The sequence below is a fragment of the Engystomops pustulosus genome, chromosome 11, assembly GCF_040894005.1.
Source record: "Engystomops pustulosus chromosome 11, aEngPut4.maternal, whole genome shotgun sequence".
Lineage (NCBI taxonomy): Eukaryota > Metazoa > Chordata > Amphibia > Anura > Leptodactylidae > Engystomops > Engystomops pustulosus.
The window spans coordinates 17,930,073-17,956,913 of NC_092421.1; the positions used below are offsets into that span (position 1 = coordinate 17,930,073).

General features: G+C 43.0%; 1 protein-coding gene across 5 annotated transcripts in view; it reads right to left on the reverse strand.

The window, feature by feature from the left end:
• Positions 1-26,841, reverse strand: part of PRKG1 (protein kinase cGMP-dependent 1) — an 859,223-nt gene that overhangs the window by 153,213 nt on the left and 679,169 nt on the right. For all 5 annotated transcript variants that reach the window (XM_072130530.1, XM_072130529.1, XM_072130528.1 and 2 more), the window contains one exon: positions 8,346-8,451. In XM_072130530.1, the coding sequence (XP_071986631.1) occupies positions 8,346-8,451 (106 nt within the window). The remainder of the gene's footprint in view (positions 1-8,345; positions 8,452-26,841) is intronic.

Consider the following 26,841-nt stretch of genomic DNA (forward strand, 5'->3'; position numbering starts at 1 on the left):
TGAGCCATATGTGTGTATTTGCTGTATGTGAGTGTATATGTGATGTGTATATGCACCATGTGTTTATATGGTACTGTATCTATGTGTGTATATGATGTATGTATATGTGGTGTGTATACTGTATGTATATTTATGCTGTATGTGTGTATACGGTGTGTATATTTATTTACAGGGGAAGGGGGCCCAATTCAGAAATCTGCTATGGGGCCCAGTCTCTCCTAGTTACGCCCCTGGTATGTATCTATCTGTCTATGGACAACTCCATATATATCTGTATATCTTTGCCACCGAATCTAACTATTTTTCTATTATTTATTATCTACCAATAATAAAATATTCATGGAATAATTAAAACATCAAAAAATGTTCCTTTATCATTTTTTTTTTTTTTTTAACAATTGGTGTGTTGCTCATACTTTATTAGGGCTTCGGCCCATCTATCTATAGGGCATCTATCTACATCACACTGTGACTATAAAAAGTTACATAAAAAGTTTCAGCAATCTTTAACTTGACGTTTCTGTAGATAAGATAGGACCTAGCGTAGACATAAATATCCGGTTGCGCAGAAAAGCCGGAGGCACAATCCCGGCCTGGTCTATAAAGAGGCCGGAGCTTCCCGATAAATCCGGCCGGTGCAGGGGGCAGGGATTAAGGCAAGTGCTGGTGCACCACGCGTCCACGTAATATAAATTCTCCCTATATCTCTTATTTATTTACCGTTTGCACAATACCCATCGACATTATCTATCGTTCCATCTAGTTATTATAATTAATAACAGAATATGTCATTTCCTGGATCCATCCTAAATATCTAGATAAGCCAAAACATTTATTCACTCTTGTAGCAGAGGTCTAAATACTATTATTTATCGACTTGAATATACATTACTATAAATTGCTGTATCCTGGAGAGAAACCTTAGGATTGATGTGAGGAAGGAGCCCTCTGTAAAGGTTGCAGCCTCTGATATTGCCAGCAAATGCCTTATTACAAGCCACCACCTGTGGTCTGTAATACACAGTGTGTGGTTTCCATTTTGATGCACCAGACTCTTGTTTAACAAGCTGTTTCCTGCCAGACACATCAATTTATCATCCTAGTGAGGTCTGGTGTAGCCCCTCACACAACTCACGGGGATACAATCCCTGCTGAAAACACCTGCCCTCCCCTCAATGCCTTCAATCATGGATCACAATGCAGAACGCAGCGACCTGGCGGGTCACCGGAGCGCTGGCGGAAAGTGCAAAACCTTGAATTCATTAATTTGTATTTCCTTATTATTGAAGATATTCTCCTGGAATAGAAACTCTAGAAACCACTCTATTTCCTTATATCTATAGCAGAACAATATCTTATGGTCCATCTCATCTTCATTTATCAACTTGTCATCACAATTAGGGCTAAAATACAGTAAAATAATAATAATAATTCTTTATTTATATAGCACACACAGATGACGCAGCGCTGCACAAAGCTTGCCAAATTGGTCCCTGTCCCCATGGGGCTCATCTAAACAAGCTACCAGTATGTTTTGGAGTGTTGGAGGAAACCCGAGGACCCGGAGGAAACCCACGCAAACATGGAAAGAACATACAAACTCTTTGCAGATGTTCATTTCTCCACTTTTCATCACAATTTTATAGATTTCTTCATTTGTCTTTATTAAATTTTGTTATAATGTAAAAAAAATATTTATATATTATTCACCATAAGAACCAGGATTAACAATAAAGCTTCATTACAGACACCTTTGATATCTGTTATAGCTGTTCATTATAACCTAAAGCCAAAGTACAGTAAATTACCAATTACCAGAGCTCCGTTTGTCACTAGGGGTCGTCTGTAAGTCGGTTGTTCTTAAGTAGGGGACCGCCTGTATGTTGAATTAATTATCGCTCCGTCTAACCATCTTTCTACCTTTCCCTTAAGGTATATATAGGCTACTACTGAGTTAGCATTAGACACGACCACATCTAGTCATTGGTCTGTAGATTCCAGCATTTTTCAGCCACCAAATTTTTATTCGCTTTGGACAAATCTCTGTATTTCAGCCATTCATCAAAGAGCTGAGGGAGGAGGGACGTCGGAGGGAAAATTAGGAAAATTTGTAAACACTGTGTACTAGAGGACGTTATATACCAGTTTCCAGAAGAACTGGAGCAGCATAGATCGGAAAGATTTGATTCTAACTTGAAGCAAAAAAATTGAGAAAACCTGCGGATTGAGTCTTGGATGATTTGAGCATTTGTAGTTAGCACATATAACGGTACCACCAATCATTACCCAATCCCTTTTATCATTACCTCAGAGAGATTTACAGAAGAAATTGAAGCACCCAGTGCACTTCAGAACGGTTCCATAGTGTGGACTGCATCTATCTATCTATCTATCTATCTATCTATCTATAGGCATATACATATCCATCTATCTATCAGTCTGCATCTATCTATACATCTATCTAGAAAATTAAAAGAGAGTTCAGCTACACCAGTTTAGAAAAATGTGGGTGCTCAACCTCCGGTTTTGTTTAATCCTTCACTCCAGCACTCTTGGAATAAAGTAATTCCTTTTTTTCACTGATTTTGGTGTGCCACCATTTTTTTTATGTCTATCTATATATGTATATCCTTTCTATCTATCTGCATCTATCTACCTATCTATCTATCTTTCTATCTATCTGCATCTATCTATCTATCTATTTATCTGCATCTATCTATCTATCTATCTATCTATCTATCTATCTATTTGTCTGCATCTATCTGCATCTATCTATCTGCATCTATCTATCTATCTATCTATCTATCTATCTATCTATCTGCATCTATCTATCTATCTATCTATCTATCTATCTATCTATCTATCTATCTATCTATCTGCATCTATCTATCTATATCTATCTGCATCAATCTATCTGCATCAATCTATCTGCATCAATCTATCTGCATCAATCTATCTGCATCTATCTATCTATCTATCTATCTATCTATCTATCTATCTATCTGCATCTACTGGATTGCATAATACACTGGGGCACATTTACTTACCCGTCTGGCGGAGTTCCCGAAAGTGCATTGTCCGATGACAATGCTCTGTGCTGCAATTCACTAAGATATCCTGCATCTGTCGCTTCCCCGCTCAGGTCCGCCGAAGTTCACCATCTTTTTCCGGCGTATGTAAATGCATTGGTTGCGACACAATTTTAATCTTCATTTCTGCGCTCAGCCCGAATCAGTTAGATTGCCCGATTGCCCCCGTCCCCCCCGCCCGATTTCATTCGCATGAAAGCCGGCGCTGCTGCGCCAAAATCCGGTCACGTGCAACACAATCCCCTTCCAAATACCTGTCCCAGCGGCGCAAATCCCAAATACCATCTCGCTATCCACTGCCCATCTAATCATCTGTTGTTCTATTCTGTAACTATACATCTCTTTACCTATTTCCTACCTTATGTAATATATAATTCATGATCTTTTGCCCATCAATTCTTCTATCATGTAGCTATATAGAATAGAGCAGGTATTTACGGAGAACGACGCTCCATCTTGGGCTTTGACTTATAAAATATTAGAAGCAAGAACTGTGGAGCTAATCTACAATGTAGCAGCCTTTGTAGAAAGAAACACTTGGCTTCTCTTGCAAAGCGACTGCATTATTTAAATGGTGAAGAGCCGGGACGCCAGTGCGTATTACAGGCATTGAAATGCACAGACACAATTGCGCAGATCTTTCCAAATTGAAAAAGTCACTTGGCAACTCGGTAACAATGAAATCTGTCATGAGCAGAACGTACACAGCGCCGATCATGAAATATTTAGTGTTTATTCCGTAATTTACAATTGCCGGAAAATCGCTGCAATCATTCTGGTAAATAAACTTCTATTGGATTTTGGGAGCGCAGGGTTTTTTTGTGTTTCTCTTGTGGATTTGGCTTTATTTTTTCCGATTGTTCGGGGGAATTCTCAATGATCAACATGTATTTGGCTTTGGTATCAGCAAATATGGTGGTAAGTTGACAGGGCAAGGCGACAGGGCTTCTTTACTATTAGAACTGTCAATCTGTGGAATAGCCTGCCTCAGGCGCTGGTCACAGCAGGGACAGCAGAGAGCTTCAAGAAGGGTCTAGATGCCTTTTTACACCTAAATAACATTGATGGTTATGTTATATAGAATTGTTTCCCATAAATCTCTTCTTCATGCAATCCCTTCCCTTCCTTGGTTGAACTTGATGGACAAGTGTTTTTTTTCAACAGTATAAACTATGAAACTATGAAATAAGTCTTTAGTGGACAGAAAGCAACTGGCCGCCTTCGATCGGCCGGCGCATCTGCGGCATCAGACCATCTCAGTTCTGCTTCTGTGCTCTGCGACTCATGGCAAAGCAGCCTTCACATACAAACTTCTTGAAGAAAACTTTCTGTGCATGGACTATAAACCCTGATTATAAAAATTAGCCCCATCCCCTATGACAGCACCATGACAGGACTATTGGAAATTAATGGGAGATAATTGCATTGTTTTCCTTACAGTAAAGAAATTTTAGTTCTCCAATTAATTTACCATCTTTAATTACTGAATTTCATGACAGCGCTCGTAACAATAGATTTCAGCTTCACGATATATGAGACTACACTTTCACCCAAATATGGGACATAACACAGAAGTCAGGGCCAGACTTATGGAATGAAGGCCTGAAAATGGAACATGTACATTTGCACCGTCTTGGTCCACTATGGACTAGTGTTCCCTTAAAGGGGTTTGTCGATGAAAGAAAGTTCTCAAATTGTTGTTTTAGCTCCCATCACTCAGTGATGGTCAGTGCACGATTCCATAGTGTGGGAGGGGTCTCTCTAAGCAGACACTTCATGATTCCTGTGGTGAGACAGGTTTATCTACAGGTTATCAGGGTACAGGTTTATCTAAACTTTAATTTACCTTCTGAACATTCTTCTAGTATCCGACACAGACGGGCACATTTACTTACACTGGATTGTCAGTCTATAACGCAGCGTGCGATGATTCACTAAGATTGTGCGCCTGAAATCATGAATGTGCCGACAGAGTTCACCATCTTTTTTGTGGTGCATCTTTAACATAGGGCGTGCGACACAAAAGTTAAATACGGTGTTCGGTCCGAATCAGGCGGACCGACCAACGATGCACCCCCTAATTTGTGTTACATGGAAGCCAGCGCACCACTAATAGGAATGCGTGCACCACAATCACAGCGCAGACACTTCTTAAATACCTGTGCAAGCTGTTTTAGCCAAGAAGAAGGCAAACAGTCCGACTAAAGCCCTGATCAGACATGATGAAATAACACAAAATTACAGTCTGCTAACTCGCCTATAATCCACACAGTCAGCTCTGATATACGCCTCCTCCCCTAGCTATAAAGATCTTATGTTATCTGTAGCATGTAGTGTAAGTCTGTGCACGCAGCTTGCTGCCAAAATGTGTCTGTAGGTGAGTTGGTCTTGTAATGGAGGGGCAGAGAACACTGCATCGAGCAGACAGCAGAAGCAATTAATAAGAAGAATCTGTCCTGTCTGACCATAAGAATCAGACGATCTATGGTCGGATCCCGGGGCAACTGAAATTGTAAACACCAGGACTAGAGATGGGTGAATCGGTTCTAACGAAGTAGAATTCGTTTAGAATTTCAGGAAAACTTTGGTTCTGCACAAATCCGAAGTTTATGGTGATTCATGGGAACAATTCCCCCCCCCCCCTTTATTAGCACGTGTTACATGGGGCAGAGACATCTGGGAAGAAGAAACGAACACCCTTGATCACATGTGCAGACATGTAAGCTGATCAGCGACCGATGTGATGTCACAGCCCTATAAAAACATTTGCAATCCCGTCATTTCACACTGCATGTGCTGTCTCTAGCGTCCAGCTGCTTGTAATCAGTAGCTGATGGAGTGATTTTTGCTCTAAGTCCAGGGCGTCCGTTTTGGGGGATCTGTATTCCCCAAATTTCAATTTTTTTTTTGTTGCTAAAGTAGATATGAAGAAATCCATGTAAATTTGTCACCTACCTCCACACTCTGTCATTGTGCCACTTTCTGACCTCCTGCTGCTGCTCCCGGCACCTCCACACTCTGTCATTGTGCCACACAGTGGGCTACCATGTTGCTGCCACCACCAGAATTTGTCATTGTGCCACCCTTTGGCTTCATGCTGCTGCTCCTGCCCACCTACACACACTGTGATTGTGCCACTCTCTGGCCTCATGCTGCTGCTATTGCTGCTGCCCACCTACACACACTGTGATTGTGCCACTCTCTGACCTCCTGCTGCTGCTGATTTGGTTTGAGTAGTAGAGGGACTTTTGGCTCCCAAAACATGCATTATTATGGCCCATCTTGTGTTATATTTTTAAGCAGCAAACAGGAACCTGTCTCCATAATTAGTGGTGTCTTTGGACCTTTTATATTGATCTCGAAGGAACTTTGTGCCCTACTGCTATATGTAATACCCATCAAAGTTAAAATGAAATAATCAATCTGGGATCTTCTAGGAAACTCTAATGCTACGTAATAAGATAGCAATTTGTTTATCCCTTTGAAAGCAGCAGGGTGGCTCAGTGGTTAGCACTACAGCCTTGCACCGCTGGGGTCCTGGGTTCAAGTCCCATCCAGGTCAACATCTGCAAAGAGTTTGTATGTTCTCTTCGTGTTTGCGTGGGTTTCCTCTGGGTCCTCTGGTTTCCTCCCACTCTCCAAAACATACTGTTAGGTTGATTAGATTGTGGGAACAAGGACTGATTTGGCAAACCCTGTGCAGTGCTCCGTAATCTGTGTGTGCTATATAAATAAGGAATTATTATTAGTAGTATTAAAGCCATTTCAAGTGCCAGGGTGGAAGATACGTTGCTTTTGGCATCTCTTCCTTTTTCTTCTGTCCTAATTTTCATAAGTGTCAGCGAATATATAAAAAATCCTGACGACATAAACGCGAAAGAGTGAATTGCTGTGCACACTGTGATAAGAGATTACTAGATTATTCCTGGTGCCCTATACCCATGCGCTAAGCTGTATTTAGATAATATGAGACAAGACCTTAATACTGAGAGCTATATATTATGTCTGACAGTTGTCAGGGAAAGCTCCATTGTGGCCGAAGGTTAAAGAGCTTAATATGCATAATATCTCCTTTGAAAACAAATCAGAAATCTGTGAAGAGAAAATCCCTTTTCACATTTTGTCTTAATCCATTGCAGACTTTTTGGGTCAGCTTTTTCCTCAATCCTTAAGAATTTGGAAGTGAAATGCAGATAAATATTGTATGTGTAAAAGCTGATGCTGGAATATTAATGTGTTGCTAAAAGGTATTCAGCCAACATCAATGTAATGCGATCAAGGGGATGGCAGGAAGGCCACAGTCAAACTGTTACCAGGAAAAAGAAGAGGGCATTTCAGGTGACCCAGATCTAGCGTTGTCAGTAATGGACCTGACGGCTGCCACACGGAGAGAGCCACTGGGGGAGATTTATCATTAGGCGGCTCCTTGGGGCAGTTTTATGTCCGTCTTGGGTTTGCCCATGAAAGAAAGTCTTCAAATCTCAATCCATATGTGATGTTGGGATGCTAACGATAATTTTTAACCCCTTCGTTTGCAATTTTACTCCCTATTTTTGCTAATTTTGTTCCTACTACTGTATTAGCTCCTGAATGTAAGAGTCAGCCCTGTGGGTGGGCAATAGCTGAGCAGACACTGCCTGATTCCTCTGTGCTATGCTCATACACATCCTACTATCCACTGTGCGTGGACAATGTGCTTAGATTATCAGGGTACAGGGTTTACCTACACTTTTATTTAGCTTCTGAAAAACCTTTTTATATCTGACACATAGAAAAGGAAAGATGAGACAGATCAGAGTCATGCAATGGATGTTGATCATTGGTCACATGATAAAGTGCTCAATGATATAACAGAGCGCTCTCCCTGTTCTATACAGCAGTCCTAGCAGTGAGAATTGTCAATCGAGAAGGAGGCAGGGCATTCCAAGTAATATTTCAAATGCAGGACTCACTTAAGATTGCAGCCATGGAGAGGAACCATTTAGAGATAAGTATGATGCTTTTTAATTGTAGCTTAATAGTTTAAAGTTTTTTTTAAATGGCAGGTTCTCTTTAAGTAATGCAAATTTTGTAATTTAGATTATCCTATGCCAGCGTTCCAATTACATGTTGTGATCTGGAGACCATTACCAATCACACTTCTTCACAACATGCAAAATTAGTTATTCTGCGCTGATATATGTTCACTTATCACTTACTGTACATGTAAATTACAACTTAAACTTAGCATAATAAGATAAAACATAATAGTGGTACCTTTTTAAAAACTCCATATATTCTGTGTGCTTGATCAGCCCCGTCCGCATCATTATAGTTTGAAAACATTGTCGGTCGATCGCCCATAGTTTCACATTTGTAAGTGCTGCAAGACATAGGAAAAATGATTATTAATGGAGAGTAGTTTATTTGCACGTCAAAAAGTTACATTCATCGTTTATGTTCACTTGGGGTTAAATTCCCAAATAACTTATGTTTGCATTTTTTTAAGGTGATGACTAACTAAACTCTGCTGTATCAGAATTTACAATATGGAGCTGACCCGTTCAAGTTCGGAAAGTTCTGTTCAGGTTTGGGTTCTTAATCCGAATGCTATCCCCCACCGGTAACAAAGCACCAATAGCGGGTGTTACCCTTTAAGAGCTTTCGTGTCCGCTCATTACAATGGGGCATATTTACTTACCCGTCCTGTGATCCCTGAGGTGCGTTGTCCCACGAGGATTCACTAAAACCGTGCATCCAATTTCCTGCATGTGTCGCTTCCGCCGGGGTTCACCATCTTGTTCCCGGTTCATTGCGACACAATTTTCTTTTTTTGAAATTTCATGGTTTGTCCGAATCAGTCGTATTGTCCGACGTCCACGCCCCCGATTTGTGTCGCATGCAAGCCAGTGCGATGCGCCACAATCCGATCGCGTGTGCCAAAAACCCAGGGCAATTCAGAGCAAATCGGAAAAAAACGCGAAACCCGACAAAAATGCAGCATTCGGATCCTTAGTAAATGTGCCCCAAAATATCAATAAACCAGCACACATATGGTTCAGATAATTTATTAACAGCCGGTAGCTTTAAGACAATCAACGTTTCAAGAAATTGAAAAGTAACAACTAGACAAAAAGACAGACATGGTAGAATAAAAATTATAGATCTGAGATTAATTTTACTTTATATGCGGTTATAAAACATCTGGGCCCCACACAAATAAGAAATGTGCATAACAATCTCATCTCTCTCTCTCATCAATTTTCTGTCTGCTTTCAGATATTCAAGAATCCTTGAAGTCTATTAAAAAGTTGATGACCACCTTGTGACTGTGATGTAGCCCGTACAAGGAACATTTATAAAATCTATTGACTAATTTGTTTACAAGGCGATGCCATAAAGCAAGGTCTGCCTTATAGTTTGCAATTGCAATACATACTTTAAAACCAGAAATTCAATAGTGGAACTATGCAGGATGTACAAAGCTTCTTAAGATCTACAATTTGTTGGGTTAAATTAGACCTACAATTTAAAAACAGTGACAGACAAGCCTTGTCTATACAGGCTCTTAGTGTCTATACGTGCTACTGATTGAAATACATTGGTTCTTCTACCAGAAGCTTCTATCTGGTGGAATTGTCCCCATATGATATATCTATCTGTTACAGTATACCTACTGTGAACTTATGATTGGTAAAAAAAATTGCAACGCCCCAACCAATGCATGGGCTAGGTGGTTGTTGCGAATAGCACCCTCTTCTTGTCAGGAGCTATCAGCTGAGCCTGCGCAACTCACTCAGAAGCTACTGCCCAGGTAAACTTTGTAATTGCAGCTATGAGTAATTTCCTGGTAAGGCAAGAGTTAACATGTTATTTGTTATTAACCAATGATGTCCTTTGTACCATTGTAAAGCAAGATGGAAGCTAGTTTTGCTTGGTGCTGCCACCTGACCAGGGAAGTATAAAAAACCCTGGTGGGCGGGAACACAGGGTCTTAAGCACATGTCAGCAAAGTCAGGAAGCTAAACTCGGCTCCATCTTTACCAGCCCAGCCGGAAGTTACTACTAGGCCGTGAATATCCCCTTCCTGTGGACCAGCTATCTTCCGGCATTTTTCCAGCCTGCTCAATCTGCGGCTGTTGTTAGGCCGCTGACTGCCGATTGAAGTTGAATAAAAAGAACTGAAAGTTGTTTTGCACAACATGCCTCCATGTAATCCCTGGATCAGGCTGCTGCACCATCACCGGCTCCCCATCCTCTGTCACCCAGGGATTCCCATACACACCTCAGGGTTTGCCCAGGGAGAAACTTCCTTCATCAGCCTATCCCTCTACTTTTTTTGCACACACCACCTGCTGGAGACCTGCCAGGCTGTAGGCCCTTCCTCCGGTCCCAATACCAAGTACTGTGACCATAGCTTGCCCAAGGCCGCATAAGCCGGCCACTCCAATATTCTGGGCCCAAGCTGTCTACAACCACCGAAGAAAGGCTAGGCCCCGGTGGCGGATGTTGCACTACAAATAACATTAGACAAATAACGGCACATCACATAGGTTTCTTCACTTAGTCTTTACTTTAATCAAATGAAATATTTGACAGGATGCAATTCATGTTATCCAAATGCAGGAAGACTCTGAGCTATATTTTCGGAAAAGGGCTTAGCAGTCCTATCAAATTTACTACACTCATCCACCCTGAAGCCTCGAGCCAAAGGCTCAAGTCATGGTACATCTGGGACTCTCCATACTTATGTAAAATCTGATCTGATCAAAGAATACAATAATGGTTACACAGAGCTCAATACTATACATGCTGCTAACCTCAATACAATAGGGGCTTGAAGGGCCTTCAGGCCACATCCTCTTTGAGCAAAACAGTAGCTACAGTTTTAAAAATCCTCTCCAGTGTATTAAAACGAAAGAAAATCATTACAAAATTGTCAGAAGGTGGTATAAGACTCCTGCACAGCTGCATAGAGTTAATAGGGATATTGCCAGCACATGGGCTAGACACTGGGGACATGACACATATGTGGTGGTCGTGCCCAGTTAAAACTGAGGGAACAGTGAAAATGTGTTCTAGAGTGATATCCAAATCGCCTAATTGCATACTCTTGGGTATCTCTGACTTGCTAAAAGCAAAACCCATTTGTTGACAGCAGCCAAACTAATTATCCCCACACTTTGGAGTTTCCCCACCCCTCCCTCGATAGCTCAATGGATAGCGAAGTCAAGAACTTCGCACTGAGTAGCCGGATCTCAGGCTAAATTCCTACAAACATAGACACCATGGTTATCCAGATAGGCATAAGTCAATCTCATCTTAATAGTCCCTTCCCCTTCCACCCTCTCACCCACGTCCTTTCCACCCTCTTCGTAATGCTCTTCCCCTTCCACGTTCCACAATATTCTCTATTGACAGGCCAACTCCCTCGCTTATATGCGCTGATTGCAGGGGTTTTCGGAAAGACGTAGACCCTGTCTATCCGATTTTATTACTAAGTTATGTTATTCCTATGTTCCTTGTAAAAACAGGTACAACCTCTGTAATTACCACAATACAACAGCGATCATATTTGTACCTAATAAAAACTGTTTTAAAACAAACAAAAATCCTCTCCAGATCGGTCTGATAAGCTCATATAAAAGGGCAAGCTCACTGTGATAGATAACTTTAGGACAGAATAGCAAAACTTTTAATGAGGTAGTGTGGAAGAGAGACATTGGGGTGGGGCACTGGGATTGGCATTGTGGGAGCTCTATCGTATCATAACAGTAAAAATGCTTTATAGACTTTATAGTCTATGGAAGATCCTTTAACAAAGTTTTATAAAGTGTTATAAAGCAGCAAGGGCCTTGTGCATCAATAAGGAAGAATTCATCTGTAGCTGTTATGGATTTTTTAGAAGGTTCCATATGCTTCACTTTGGAGCTTTGAGTCGGACGTTTGTATGAGTTGTGTATTAGCTGCCTTGTATGTTGGATGTTTAATACACAAGCAGAATAAGGAATTAATTTGTAACTTTCAGAAAACATACATAATCTATAGCTGTCGACAAGCTGTAAGACCTCTAGTGCGGCATCAGACACAACTCCGGAACACTTTTAAGTGTTTGACATTTAGGCGGCCAACTGCACAGCAGGTTAAATGGAGGAACATTAATATTGGCTGAAAGACATAAGGATCATGATAGGAAGGCACTTGCTTAATATTATCTAACTGCAGGCATTGTATGTACTACTGCGATTCCCAGAGTGGCACAAACTGGGCAAATGCCATAATTTGTAGAAATAATTAGAGAGGATGATTGTAGTTGCATAGGAATTCGCTGTATTTTGGGCTTCCAATACTGTCACATAAAGGTTAGATCTTTGCTATGCACTTTGGTTTTATGACCATCATTTGTTTACATTCAGAGTGTCACACAACTGGGGAATATAGATGAGCAAAACTATTCTTCATTTCATTTCATCATTCGGAGACTCAATCAAATCTTAAGATTTTTTAATTAGCCTTGAATAAATCTTGTGGCTATAATAATAACAGACGTCCAACAGATCTGTTAAAATACAATAGATTTGAGCGTTAATGGATTCCGTTATTGTCCGTTTGTGCGATTTCTAATAGGATTTGGTTTAAAAGCTTAAAATTTATAAAAAAAAATTTATTACAACGAGATAAGAACTTTTTATGAAAAACCTGTGTTTTAGAGGACACTGTATATCAATTTCCAGGACAATCAAAGCAACGTTGATTCATACTGAATAGATTCAGATCCAAATGGAACCTTACAAAAAATTTGTCAGAGCTTCAATCTTAAATGATTTGCTCATCTCTACTTTGGACAAACAGGAATACAGGAAGTGCCCGGGTTATGTACAAGATAGGTTCTTTAGGTTTGTTCTTGAATTTGTATGTAAATTGAAACTTGTATAGTTCATGATTGTTACATGAGATAATTTTTTTTGTCCCTTTGACAATTGATTTTCAACATTTTGGGTGCTAGGGTTATCAAGGGTTATCAATAAAGCTTCATTACAGACACCAAAGCATTTAGAGATCTTCATCCAGTGAGCTTCAGAGGTCACATTGGGCAGAGAAGTTGCTCTGTAACAAGGGGTCCTATGATAGTGTCCTTAAAGGGAACCTAATAAACCCCTACCAGTATGTTGCCAAGCAGCTGAATACCTTGCAGATTGTGTTTCTTTTATGACCCAGTGTGGTGGCCTCCAAATCTACTTTGAAGTGAGATGTAAACTGGTTGTATGAAGTCAAGGAAGCAGATATTTTAACATTGAAGTCAAGCTCTCTCTTCCTCAGAAAGCCCCCTTCACTGTAACTGTTGCATCCAGAGACATCACTAACCAGATCTCCTGAAGTCTGATGTCAATCACAATGGAAGAGGAGGCGTTCAGAGCTCAGCACTTTGACTTCAGTGTTAAACTCTGCATCTCCTTGACTTTATACAACCAATTTACATCTCACTTCAAAGTTGATTTTCTAGATGATGCCACCACACTGGACCATGAAAGAAACAAAAACAAAAGTTACAACCATGTATACGCGAGTATAAGCCGATCCAAGTATATGCCGAGATCCCTAATTTTAACACAAAAAACTGGAAAAACCTATTGACTCGAGTATAAGCTGAGGGTGCATTGGCCACAGCCCCCTATAGTATATAGCCTGCCAGACCCCTGTAGTATACAGCCAGCCCCCCCTAGTATATAGCCTGCCAGCCCCCCCTTAGTATACAGCCTGCCAGCCCCCTTTGGAAGAGGACCTGCCGGTGGGGCATTGGAAGGAGAGTAGACTTTTTTTTCTTGACTCGAGTATAAGCCGAGTTAGAGGTTTCAGCACATTTTTTGTGCTGAAAAACTCAGCTTATACTTGAGTATATATGGTACACTGTTTGACAATATAATTATGATGTCATCGGGCTGAATGTTCCCAATGATGTCACAATGCACAGAAGATACAAAATGGATTCAATGTATACAATGATCATACAATAAAGTCCTAAGAGTGTGGTTTACATTTATGGGACCATATCACTACATTTACGGGAAATTATATTCACACAGGAACATTTTTTTCAATAACATCCAATTGAAGAAATGTTTATATATTATTAATGAAAATATAATGTGCCCAGATGAGAATACCCCTTAAAGAACTGGTGTCAAAGCTAATGTCTAAAGAGCACAGAAAAAAAGACAAAGCAATTTGTGTAGCAAAATGGTAACAGAACCTCAAATTTGATGAATGACTGAGAAATAGGAAATGTCCACATAACTAATAAAACTAATAAAGGTCCCTACAGAAGCTTATATTTATTTGGGGGGGGGGGGGTACTAGGGAGCTAGTAAACTCCCATTAACGTTTCTGATGGACAACAGTCGTGATTGTGATGTTGGAAATACAGGACAACCTGCCATTGTTTAGGATTGTCCTGAACCTGACAGATAAGGAGGCAGCACATTTCCGCAGAACTGGCAGTCATGGCCGTATCACAGGGAAGCAGCTTGCCTGGAAAAAGCAATATTAACCCGGAAAAATATAAAATGTTGCCCAGATCTTAATGAAAATACTGGCATAAAATGCCATAATGTTAATCACAGCCTTCAGCAGAGCTATGATTTACAAATTATACGCTGACAACCTTCCATCATAGTGAATATCTGTTGTCACCAGTCACTACTTACTTTTGATTTGATGAGGATGAGAGATGTTAATTATTACCGTCAGCTCCGTTACACTGTAGGAGATAGCACAATGGTATCACCTTTACAGGAGGCGTTCATCAAACATATCATGTTGTAAAATCAGCCCTTGCCTTTGATTCCTAAAACCAGTTCTTTATAAAAAAAATAAAAATTTAAAATTTGTGGTTATGGAAAGAGATATGAATCTTTTCTGCTTCGCTTCAGATGGGATTGGGAAATATATATAGATATATATTTTTTAAAAAGACAAGTGTTTTTTTTTGCTTTAGAGTATTAGAATGGATTATATAGCTATTTTGAGGGCAACTGGAGCAACACCCATTCCGACCGAAAAGGTTCGGAACCGACCTGTATCTTTTGAAATATTTGTTGACTCTTCTTCTTCGTACTAGTTGTGGTGAATTACATTTAAACACGGCATTGTAGAATGTATAAAATATATATAAAATGAAGACAACTCTCATTATCACCAGCATTATATGCAGGAGACAGGCAGAACAGGAAGTGTATGAGGTGCAGCTTCAGCCAATAGCTGCAGAGCAGGAAGTGATGTCAAAGAGGTGATGTCATTATTTAAATAAGATTAACCGGACATTCTGATGGTCTAAAGATTTCATTAGCTGCTGGTTAAATACAACATTTTTGTTGTTCTTTACTAGTAACTGAAATCACTCCACACCTTATGCAAGCTACAGGCTTTTTATTGAGGTCTTGTTCTGCATTCAGAAACTGTTTACATTCCCAAATGGTCGCCAGAGCAGTTTAGTTTAAGTTGTAAAATCTTGACAAGATGAAAATCTATATGTATGGCAGATTGTACAATGGCAGAGAAGTAAAAATAAGAGTAAAGAACTGTATGTCTTATAACTGTTACATTCTGTGGCAATGAACTTTCATCCGGAAGACAATGTATGTATGTGAAGGACTTTATAAAATGGTGTCAATCAGGGGCGGTTTTAGAAAAAGTGGAACCCTGGGCAAAATTAAAGGGGGGCCCAAAATGAAACCATTTTATGAACAGTCAGAGTCATTAAAAGGCTCCTTTAGCCCTGCACAATAATAACACTGTGTAGTTTATACACAGTAGTATAGTAGTTATGGTAGATATGGTAGTATGAAGATGTTTATCATCTATCTATATATCCTCTGCCCACAAAAGTCCATATAGAGGGGACTCTTTAGGACATGGGGCCCTGGGCAAATGCCCAGTTTGCCACCCCCTAATGCCAGCCCTCAATGGTGTCTACCTTATAGATAATAGACCTTACATGGGTTGTACAGGATTATAAAACATGGCTACTGTCTTCTATAAACAGTGGCACCACAGTATACCTGTACAGTATTGCAGCTCAACTCTGTCAAGATTAAAGGAGTTTTCCCATTAATCAACTTCCTGATCGGTGGGGTATCCGTCAGACCCCTCATCGCTCCTTCAGTTGATCGGAGTGGATGGTCGCGCATGTCGGTGCTGCCTTATTCATCTCTCTGGATTTGGAGTGAGGAGCTCTCCAATCACAGTCAGCTCCTTAGAGTTGAATGGACCAGAACATACATGTGTGACCGTGTACTCCATTCTTTTATACAGTGTACTGCAGATCATGTACAGTATACAGTTCCTAGAGGGAGGACCTTGATATGTCAGACATTTATATAAGCTATGGTATAAATATCTATAAAGATATGATGTCTGGTGTATAAGTGCATTCAATCTCATTTGGCATACACATTTTTGAATAACTTGACTCTAAATTTGTAGTATCGTAAGAAATTTTTTTTGAAAGTCAACTTTTTAATTTGCAGAGACTGCATAGAAAGGGGTTTTGTGTAAGGTGGGAAAGACTAAGAAAGAGTTAATTGTAAAAAATTACAAGATTTATGTATTTCCATGTGGATTTTGCAAAACCCTAGTAAGAAATAATAGAAAACAGTCTATAGAAAAAGCCCTTTGACCGAGTTTCTCTTTGTTTCAGACACTGAAGAACGTTGACATATTACAACTGCTTTCGATGATTTGCTTTGGTGTGTGCGCTCTACTTAGAACACTCCATTTACCAAATGGGAAGTCTGAACGTGTCCTGCCAAAGCCCGGACAGCAGAGGACATTTGCATATTTGAACAACTGTCATGCTGTCTAATGACCATAAACATGATTTGAGCATCAGCTTGAGTGAAGTATGATGGATTCCAACTCCCCAAGCTTATCAGCTATGAGTAATGTCTAATGTTCCTTGTGAATGCCAATGTGCTTGCACAATATTTCCTCTTTGTTCATCTATACGGAAAAAAGGCTTTGTCAACAGACAGAAAACGCAGCGCTTCCTTATTTGGTGAAGGGCACATATGTTATCTGTACAATTCCACCCAGATAACCATGGTATTTAGCTGACATTATTAGGCCATTTTTTATTAGAGCGATAACAATTCTTATAGATTACACCAGAAGAAAAAGAGAAAAATGGAGTTGTCCTCTCTGCTTGTACGACATTTTTTAATAATCTTTTCAGCAGTCCCCAAATTCTATTTTCTAAGTCTCTGTGATAGCATTACTACAGAGAAAGCACAACAGCGGCTATGGCATTCTTGCAGTTTCGGTAGTATGCCTCAGATCTACAATAGAGATGAGCGAACACTAAAATGCTCGGGTACTCGTTATTCGAGACGAACTTTTCCCGATGCTCGAGTGCTCGTCTCGAATAACGAACCCCATTGAAGTCAATGGGAGACTCGAGCATTTTTCAAGGGGACCAAGGCTCTGCACAGGGAAGCTTGGCCAAACACCTGGGAACCTCAGAAAAGGATGGAAACACCACGGAAATGGACAGGAAACAGCAGGGGCAGCATGCATGGATGCCTCTGAGGCTGCTTAAACGCACCATTATGCCAAAATTATGGGCAACAGCATGGCCATGACAGAGTGACAGAATGAAGCTAGATAGCATCTAAAACATGCAATAATTGACCCTGACACTATAGGGGACGGCATGCAGAGGCAGCGGCAGCAGGCTAGAGAGTGTCATGGCGACATACCCTAAATGGACTCAGGCTTCAAACCAATGGGTGGCAGAGAGGAACCAAAGGAGGTGAGCAAGAAGTGCTCAAATAATATCGGTACATGATAAAAGTTTGCCAGTATATTTTGTGGATTACACAGCAGGGTGGCGACAAAGTTAACATGGAAGCCATGAAAACAACCCAAAATTCTGCCTGACACAGCTCGTTTGATAAGGGGACCATGTATGGAGGCAGTGAACTAGTAGTAGATTAAAGGTGCTGCAGTTAAAACTATGTTAGTTGGATCTTGGCATGGAGCTGGCGCTCCGCTGCCAGGCGAGCTTTCGCCAATCCAAGCCCCTGTCTCTAGGCTACTCCCCAAACAGCACTTCTAAGAACCTTTTGTATAAGATCAAGTGTAGTAGCGTTCTTATAAGTTTAGGATATGCCGGGTGAGGGGAATGTAAACAGATGCGCAAGAAGCGCATGATGCGCATGGAGCTGGCGCTCCGCTGCCAGGCGAGCTTTCGCAAATCCAAGCCCCTGTCTCTAGGCTACTCCCCAAACAGCACTTTTGTATAAGATCAAGTGTAGTAGCGTTCTTATAAGTTTAGGATATGGCGGGTGAGGGGAATGTAAACAGATGCGCAAGAAGCGCTGAAATAATATCCCTAAATGGTAAAAGTTTGCAAGTATATTTTGTGGATTACACAGCAGGGTGGCGACAAAGTTAACAACTTTGATGTGGAATCCATGAAAACAACCCAAATTTCTGCCTGACACACCTCGTTTGATAAAGGGACGATGTATGGAGGCAGCTATATGGACGACTTTTGGAGGTAGGAATGGAGACAACGTGTGGAGGCTGCTATGGAGACAATTTAATTTGGATAGTGCCTGTATGTGGCAGTCCCAAACATTTTTCAAACCAGAGGAGCAGGTAGGTGGCCCTCCAGTAAAATGGGATAGATTGAGTGCCTGTATGTGGCAGTCCCAAAAATTGTTCAAACCAGAGGAGCAGGTAGGTGGCCCTCCAGTAAAATGGAATAGATTGAGTGCCTGTATGTGGCAGTCCCAAAAATTGTTCAAACCAGAGGAGCAGGTAGGTGGCCCTGCAGTAAAATGGAATAGATTGAGTGCCTGTATGTGGCAGTCCCAAAAATGTTTCAAACCAGAGGAGCAGGTAGGTGGCCCTCCAGTAAAATGGGATAGATTGAGTGCCTGTATGTGGCAGTCCCAAAAATGTTTCAAACCAGAGGAGCAGGTAGGTGGCCCTCCAGTAAAATGGGATAGATTGAGTGCCTGTATGTGGCAGTCCCAAAAATGTTTCAAACCAGAGGAGCAGGTAGGTGGCCCTCCAGTAAAATGGAATAGATTGAGTGCCTGTATGTGGCAGTCCCAAAAATTCTTCAAACCAGAGGAGCAGGTAGGTGGCCCTCCAGTAAAATGGGATAGATTGAGTGCCTGTATGTGGCAGTCCCAAAAATGTTTCAAACCAGAGGAGCAGGTAGGTGGCCCTCCAGTAAAATGGAATAGATTGAGTGCCTGTATGTGGCAGTCCCAAAAATTCTTCAAACCAGAGGAGCAGGTAGGTGGCCCTCCAGTAAAATGGAATAGATTGAGTGCCTGTATGTGGCAGTCCCAAAAATTGTTCAAACCAGAGGACCGGGTAGGTGGCCCTCCAGAAAAATGGAATAGATTGAGTGCCTGTATGTGGCACTCACAAAAATTGTTTCAAACAGAGGACCGGGTAGGTGGCCCTCCAGAAAAATTAAATGCATGAAGTATAGCAAGAGCCAGTGGGCCCTGTCAAAAAATAGCCATTTTCCTCTGCTTTACTGTACAAAGAGGAGGAGAAGGAGGAAAATGAGGAGGAGGAGGAGGAGTGGATCAATTATTCAGGTTGAGCTTCCTTCACCTGGTGGAGATTGGAAATTCTGAGAAATCCAGCCTTTATTCATTTTAATAAGCGTCAGCCTGTCAGCGCTGTCAGTCGACAGGCGTGTACGCTTATCGGTGATGATGCCACCAGCTGCACTGAAAACCCGCTCGGACAAGACGCTAGCGGCAGGGCAGGCAAGAACCTCCAAGGCGTACAGCGCCAGTTCGTGCCACATGTCCAGCTTTGAAACCCAGTAGTTGTAGGGAGCTGTGTGATCATTTAGGACGATGGTATGGTCAGCTACGTACTCCCTCACCATCTTTCTGTAAAGATCAGCCCTACTCTGCCGAGACTGGGGACAGGTGACAGTGTCTTGCTGGGGTGACATAAAGCTGGCAAAAGCCTTGTAAAGCGTACCCTTGCCAGTGCTGGACAAGCTGCCTGCTCGCCTACTCTCCCTCGCTACTTGTCCCGCAGAACTACGCACTCTGCCGCTAGCGCTGTCAGAAGGGAAATACTGTTTCAGCTTGTGCACCAGGGCCTGCTGGTATTCATGCATTCTCACACTCCTTTCCTCTGCAGGGATGAGAGTGGCAAGATTTTGCTTGTACCGTGGGTCCAGGAGAGTGAACACCCAGTAATCGGTGCTGGAATAAATTCTTTGAACGCGAGGGTCACGGGATAGGCAGCCTAGCATGAAATCTGCCATATGCGCCAGAGTACCAACGCGTAAGAATTCACTCCCCTCACTGGCCTGACTGTCCATTTCCTCCTCCTCCAACTCCTCCAACTCCTCTTCTTCTGCCCATACACGCTGAACAGTGAAGGACTCAACAATGGTCCCCTCTTGTGTCTCGCCAACATTCTCCTCCTCTTCCTCCTCATCCTCCTCCACCTCCACCTCCTCCGATATGCGCTGAGAAACAGACCTCAGGGTGCTTTGGCTATCAACAAGGGAATATTCTTCCCCCGTCTCTTGTGACGAGCGCAAAGCTTCCGACTTCATGCTGACCAGAGAGTTTTTCAACAGGCCAAGCAGCGGGATGGTGAGGCTGATGATGGCGGCATCGCCACTGACCATCTGTGTTGACTCCTCAAAGTTACTCAGCACCTGACAGATATCAGACATCCACGTCCACTCCTCATTGTAGACTTGAGGAAGCTGACTGACCTGACTACCAGTTCTGGTGGAAGTTGACATCTGGCAGTCTACAATCGCTCTGCGCTGCTGGTAAACTCTGGATAACATGGTCAGTGTTGAATTCCACCTCGTGGGCACGTCGCACAACAGTCGGTGAGCGGGCAGTTGGAGGCGGCGCTGCGCTGCCCTGAGAGTGGCAGCATCTGGGCTGGACTTCCTGAAATGCGCACAGATGCGGCGCACCTTCGTGAGCAAATCAGACAGATTGGGGTATGTCTTGAGGAAACGCTGCACTATCAGATTTAACACATGGGCCAGGCATGGCACATGTGTCAGTCTGCCGAGTTGCAGAGCCGCCACCAGGTTACGGCCGTTGTCACACACAACCATTCCCGGCTTGAGGTTCAGCGGTGCCAGCCACAGATCAGTCTGCGCCGTGATGCCCTGTAATAGCTCTTGGGCGGTGTGCCTTTTGTCGCCTAGGCTCAGCAGTTTGAGCACCGCCTGCTGTCGCTTAGCGACGGCACTGCTGCTGTGCCTAGAGCTACCGACTGATGGCGCCGTGCCCACGGATGGTAGTTCGGAGGAGGAGGTGGAGGAGGGGTGGGAGGAGGAGGAGGCATAGTAGGCCTGAAACACCTGGACCGAGGTAGGCCCCGCAATCCTCGGCGTCGGCAGTATATGAGCAGCCCCAGGGTCAGTCTCGGTCCCAGCCTCCACCAAGTTAACCCAATGTGCCGTCAGCGATATATAGTGGCCCTGCCCGGCAGCACTCGTCCACGTGTCCGTGGTCAGGTGGACCTTGTCAGAAACGGCGTTGGTCAGGGCACGGATGATGTTGTCTGACACGTGCTGGTGCAGGGCTGGGACGGCACATCGGGAAAAGTAGTGGCGGCTGGGGACCGAATACCGAGGGGCGGCCGCCGCCATGAGGTTGCGAAAGGCCTCGGTCTCTACTAGCCTATAGGGCAGCATCTCCAGGCTAAGCAATCTGGAGATGTGCACATTAAGGGCTTGGGCGTGCGGGTGGGTTGCACTATATTTGCGTTTCCGCTCCAGCGTCTGGGGTATGGAGAGCTGAACGCTGGTGGATGCTGTGGAGGATCGTGGAGGCGACGATGGGGTTTTTGGGCCAGGGTCCTGGGCAGGGGGCTGACTAGCAGCTGACACAGGGGAAGGAGCAGTGGTGTGCACGGCCGGAGGTGAACGGGCTTGTTGCCACTGAGTGGGGTGCTTAGCATTCATATGCCTGCGCATACTGGTGGTAGTTAAGCTAGTAGTGGTGGAACCCCTGCTGAGCCTGGTTTGGCAAATGTTGCACACCACAGTCCGTCGGTCATCCGGTGTTTCCTTAAAGAACCTCCACACTTCTGAAGATCTAGCCCTCGCCGCAAGAGCCCTCACCACGGGAGCTTCACTAGTTGACAGTGGCGCTGATGCACCAGCTCTGGCCCTGCCTCTCCATCTGGCCCCACCACTGCCTCTTCCAACCTGTTCAGGTCGAGGACTCTCCTCCGTCTCAGAAGCACTGTGTTCACCCGGCCTCTCAACCCAGCTTGGGTCTGTCACCTCATCATCCTCCGATCCCTCAGTCTGCTCCCCCCTCGGACTTCCTGCCCTGACAACAACTTCCCCACTGTCTGACAACCGTGTCTCCTCATCGTCGGACACCTCTTTACACACTTCCACTACGTCAAGAAGGTCATCATCACCCACAGACTGTGACTGGTGGAAAACCTGGGCATCGGAAAATTGCTCAGCAGCAACCGGACAAGTGGTTTGTGACTGTGGGAAGGGTCCAGAAAACAGTTCCTCAGAGTATGCCGGTTCAAATGGCAAATTTTCCTGGGAGGGGGCAGACTGGGGGGGAGGAGGCTGAGGTGCAGGAGCTGGAGGAGTGGGGATTTCGGTGACATGGGTGGACTGCGTGGAAGACTGACTGGTGGTGGACAAATTGCTCGAAGCATTGTCAGCAATCCACGACATCACCTGTTCGCACTGTTCTGGCCTCAACAGTGCTCTACCACGAGTCCCAGTAACTTCAGACATGAACCTAGGGAGTGTAGCTCTGCGGCGTTCCCCTGCTCCCTCATCAGCAGGTGGTGTCTCACCCCGCCCAGGACCACGGCCTCTGACCCCTGCAGTAGTTGGACGCCCACGTCCCCGCCCTCGTCCTCTACCCCTAGCCCTGGGGTTAAACATTTTTAAAATGAGAGTTATAACTTTTTTTTTTTTTTTACTTTTTTTTTTTTTTTTTGTGTGTTTTTTTTGTGTTTTTTGTTTTTTTTTGTGTTTTTTGTTTTTTTTTGAGTTTTTAGAACCAAACAATCCTATCCTATTGCTATGGCTATTTTCTAGCCAAGTATCAAAGGAAGCACACTACTATGCCAGATGAGATGACACTGAGTTATTGCCTAATAGAAATCCAACCCCTACTGAATTTTGCCACTTCAGCCTTTGCTATGGATATGTGCGCCACTAAGCGCAGAACACAGCGGTCGCAAGTCTCACTACAAATTGCTCAGAATTGGCAAGTACATGCACTGCAGAAACTACAGCCACCAGCAGATCAACCAGAAATCAAATATATAGAACGCTACTGTAGGCTTCAAGAAGCTATTTGTATTCTCCTATGGCTATTTTCTAGCCAAGTATCAAAGGAAGCACACTACTATGCCAGATGAGATGACACTGAGTTATTGCCTAATAGAAATCCAACCCCTACTGAATTTTCCCACTTCAGCCTTTGCTATGGATATGTGCGCCACTAAGCGCAGAACACAGCGGTCGCAAGTCTCACTACAAATTGCTCAGAATTGGCAAGTACATGCACTGCAGAAACTACAGCCACCAGCAGATCAACCAGAAATCAAATATATAGAATGCTACTGTAGGCTTCAAGAAGCTATTTGTATTCTCCTATGGCTATTTTCTAGCCAAGTATCAAAGGAAGCACACTACTATGCCAGATGAGATGACACTGAGTTATTGCCTAATAGAAATCCAACCCCTACTGAATTTTGCCACTTCAGCCTTTGCTATGGATATGTGCGCCACTAAGCGCAGAACACAGCGGTCGCAAGTCTCACTACAAATTGCTCAGAATTGGCAAGTACATGCACTGCAGAAACTACAGCCACCAGCAGATCAACCAGAAATCAAATATATAGAACGCTACTGTAGGCTTCAAGAAGCTATTTGTATTCTCCTATGGCTATTTTCTAGCCAAGTATCAAAGGAAGCACACTACTATGCCAGATGAGATGACACTGAGTTATTGCCTAATAGAAATCCAACCCCTACTGAATTTTGCCACTTCAGCCTTTGCTATGGATATGTGCGCCACTAAGCGCAGAACACAGCGGTCGCAAGTCTCACTACAAATTGCTCAGAATTGGCAAGTACATGCACTGCAGAAACTACAGCCACCAGCAGATCAACCAGAAATCAAATATATAGAACGCTACTGTAGGCTTCAAGAAGCTATTTGTATTCTCCTATGGCTATTTTCTAGCCAAGTATCAAAGGAAGCACACTACTATGCCAGATGAGATGACACTGAGTTATTGCCTAATAGAAATCCAACCCCTACTGAATTTTGCCACTTCAGCCTTTGCTATGGATATGTGCGCCACTAAGCGCAGAACACAGCGGTCGCAAGTCTCACTACAAATTGCTCAGAATTGGCAAGTACATGCACTGCAGAAACTACAGCCACCAGCAGATCAACCAGAAATCAAATATATAGAACGCTACTGTAGGCTTCAAGAAGCTATTTGTATTCTCCTATGGCTATTTTCTAGCCAAGTATCAAAGGAAGCACACTACTGTGCCAGATGAGATGACACTGAGTTATTGCCTAATAGAAATCCAACCCCTACTGAATTTTCCCACTTCGGTCTTTGCTATGGATATGTGTGCCACTAAGAGCTAAACACAACGGTAGCAAGTCCCCCTGCTAATTCCTCACAAAATGGTAAAAGATGCAAATTAAAATAAAAAAAGTAGAACGTTATTGTAGCCCTAAGAAGGGCTGTTGGGTTCTTTGAGAATCACTCCTGCCTAACAGTAAGCTAATAGAACACCCTAACGCTTTCCCTGACCAGCAGCAGCTCTCTCCCTAGCGGCATCCAGAGACAGAATGATCCGAGCAGCGCGGCCAGCGGCTAGTCTATCCCAGGGTCACCTGATCTGGCCAGCCAACCACTGCTATCGACGTGTAAGGGTACCACGTCATGCTGGGTGGAGTGCAGAGTCTCCTGGCTTGTGATTGGCTCTGTTTCTGGCCGCCAAAAAGCAAAACGGCGGGAGCTGCCATTTTCTCGAGCGGGCAAAGTATTCGTCCGAGCAACGAGCAGTTTCGAGTACCCTAATGCTCGACCGAGCATCAAGCTCGGACGAGCATGTTCGCTCATCTCTAATCTACAAGCCTCAAGTTCATAACAAAAATTTCATGGTTATAATAGACGGTGCCCCACTTGTTAATCTTCCGGAGCAATTTCTTCAATTTGTACTTACCGATTTCATTTCTGTTAAATGGTCACCAGCTTCTCAGAAAATCTTATTTACTCTGTGCTTCATGGTGTGAATCCCTCCCAAAGGTTAAAATTAGTGATGAGTCGACCCAGTGAGGTTTAGGTTCGGCCAAGCCCCAACCTCAAAATTATGTTTGGGTTCAGGGGAATTAACCTGAACCCCCACTATTTAACACCCCCAATTGGTGCTGGCACTGATCGCAGGTGTTGACTTTTAAAACACCTCAACAAAGCTGCATGCCACCATTTCGTCTCTGAACGTCTCTCCCCAAGACGTCATTGGGAAGCAACGACCTCCGTAAAAATGGTGGTGTGCATGAACCATCTGCATTTCAATGCCCTAGGCGGCTTTGTTGGAGTTAACCCCTGTGATCAGTGCCAGCAACACTAGTGGGTGTAAAATTGTGGGGGGTGAACTCAAACCCAAGGTTCTGGCTGAAGTCCAGGTTTGAGTACAGAGGGCCCTAAACCATAATATTCAGCACAGATCCATTACTGGTTGTAATATATACATTATTACCAAGGTCTTCAATGTATTACAAAACAATTTTGACTTATACTTGTTCTTTTGGATTTAATACCAATATTAGCTTAAAATAAAGCATACAATGCCAATATTCAAAAGAAATACAAAAAATATAGTCCAAGGCCGTCTGGCAACGAAGTAGCTAGCATGTTCTCCTAACTGTTAAAGGACTCTGCCTACTACACAGCCACCCCAACAGGCGCAGAGAGAGTCCAGTGTGTCTGACCTGCTCACCTTAAACAAGACCAGCACAGCTATGCACTGAGTAAAAACAGCCCAAAATGCCCAACCTCTCTTCCCCACTCCTGCAACTCAGGCGCAAAGTGGATTTATATATAACCCAAATGTCTTCAAAGACATACATTTCCTGATTGCATCTTTCGTAACATGTCGAAGCAAAGAACCTTTAACAAATATATATCCCATCTACCATTTTTCCAGATACTGTTTCAAAAGACTAAATAATATTACAGTATGCACTCTGCTACTAAGCTCCCCCTTGTGGTGGTTGCAGGCATTCAAAATTCTAACTTTGTGAAAGATTTCCTACTCCAGTCCCTATCCTATAGGCTCTTGCATGTAAATTCTGGACATTTCTGACCTGTGTGTGTTTACATTTCTTTCTGGCACAAATTACAATTACCAACTCCCCATTTAAAAAAGTAAAAGTGCTGTAAGGGCCATAAAAGCTCCCCACGTGCAGGGAATTAGGAGTGCCGTATCAGAAAAGAGCTCCAATTACTAGCTCTCCCTCCTTCTTCTTTTCCTCTCTAACTTAACTCACATTCATGCTCTTTTTGCTCTCCCTCTGAAATAACACATTCATTAGCTCAGAGAATTGAACATATAATGTGATGGTCTTCTAAAGATTTATAATATTTGTTTGAAGCATAATATTCCAAGAAATTATTGAAATAGAGATGAGCAAATAAACTGAGAGTCAAGTAAGCCTGAACATCAAATTCAGGAGGA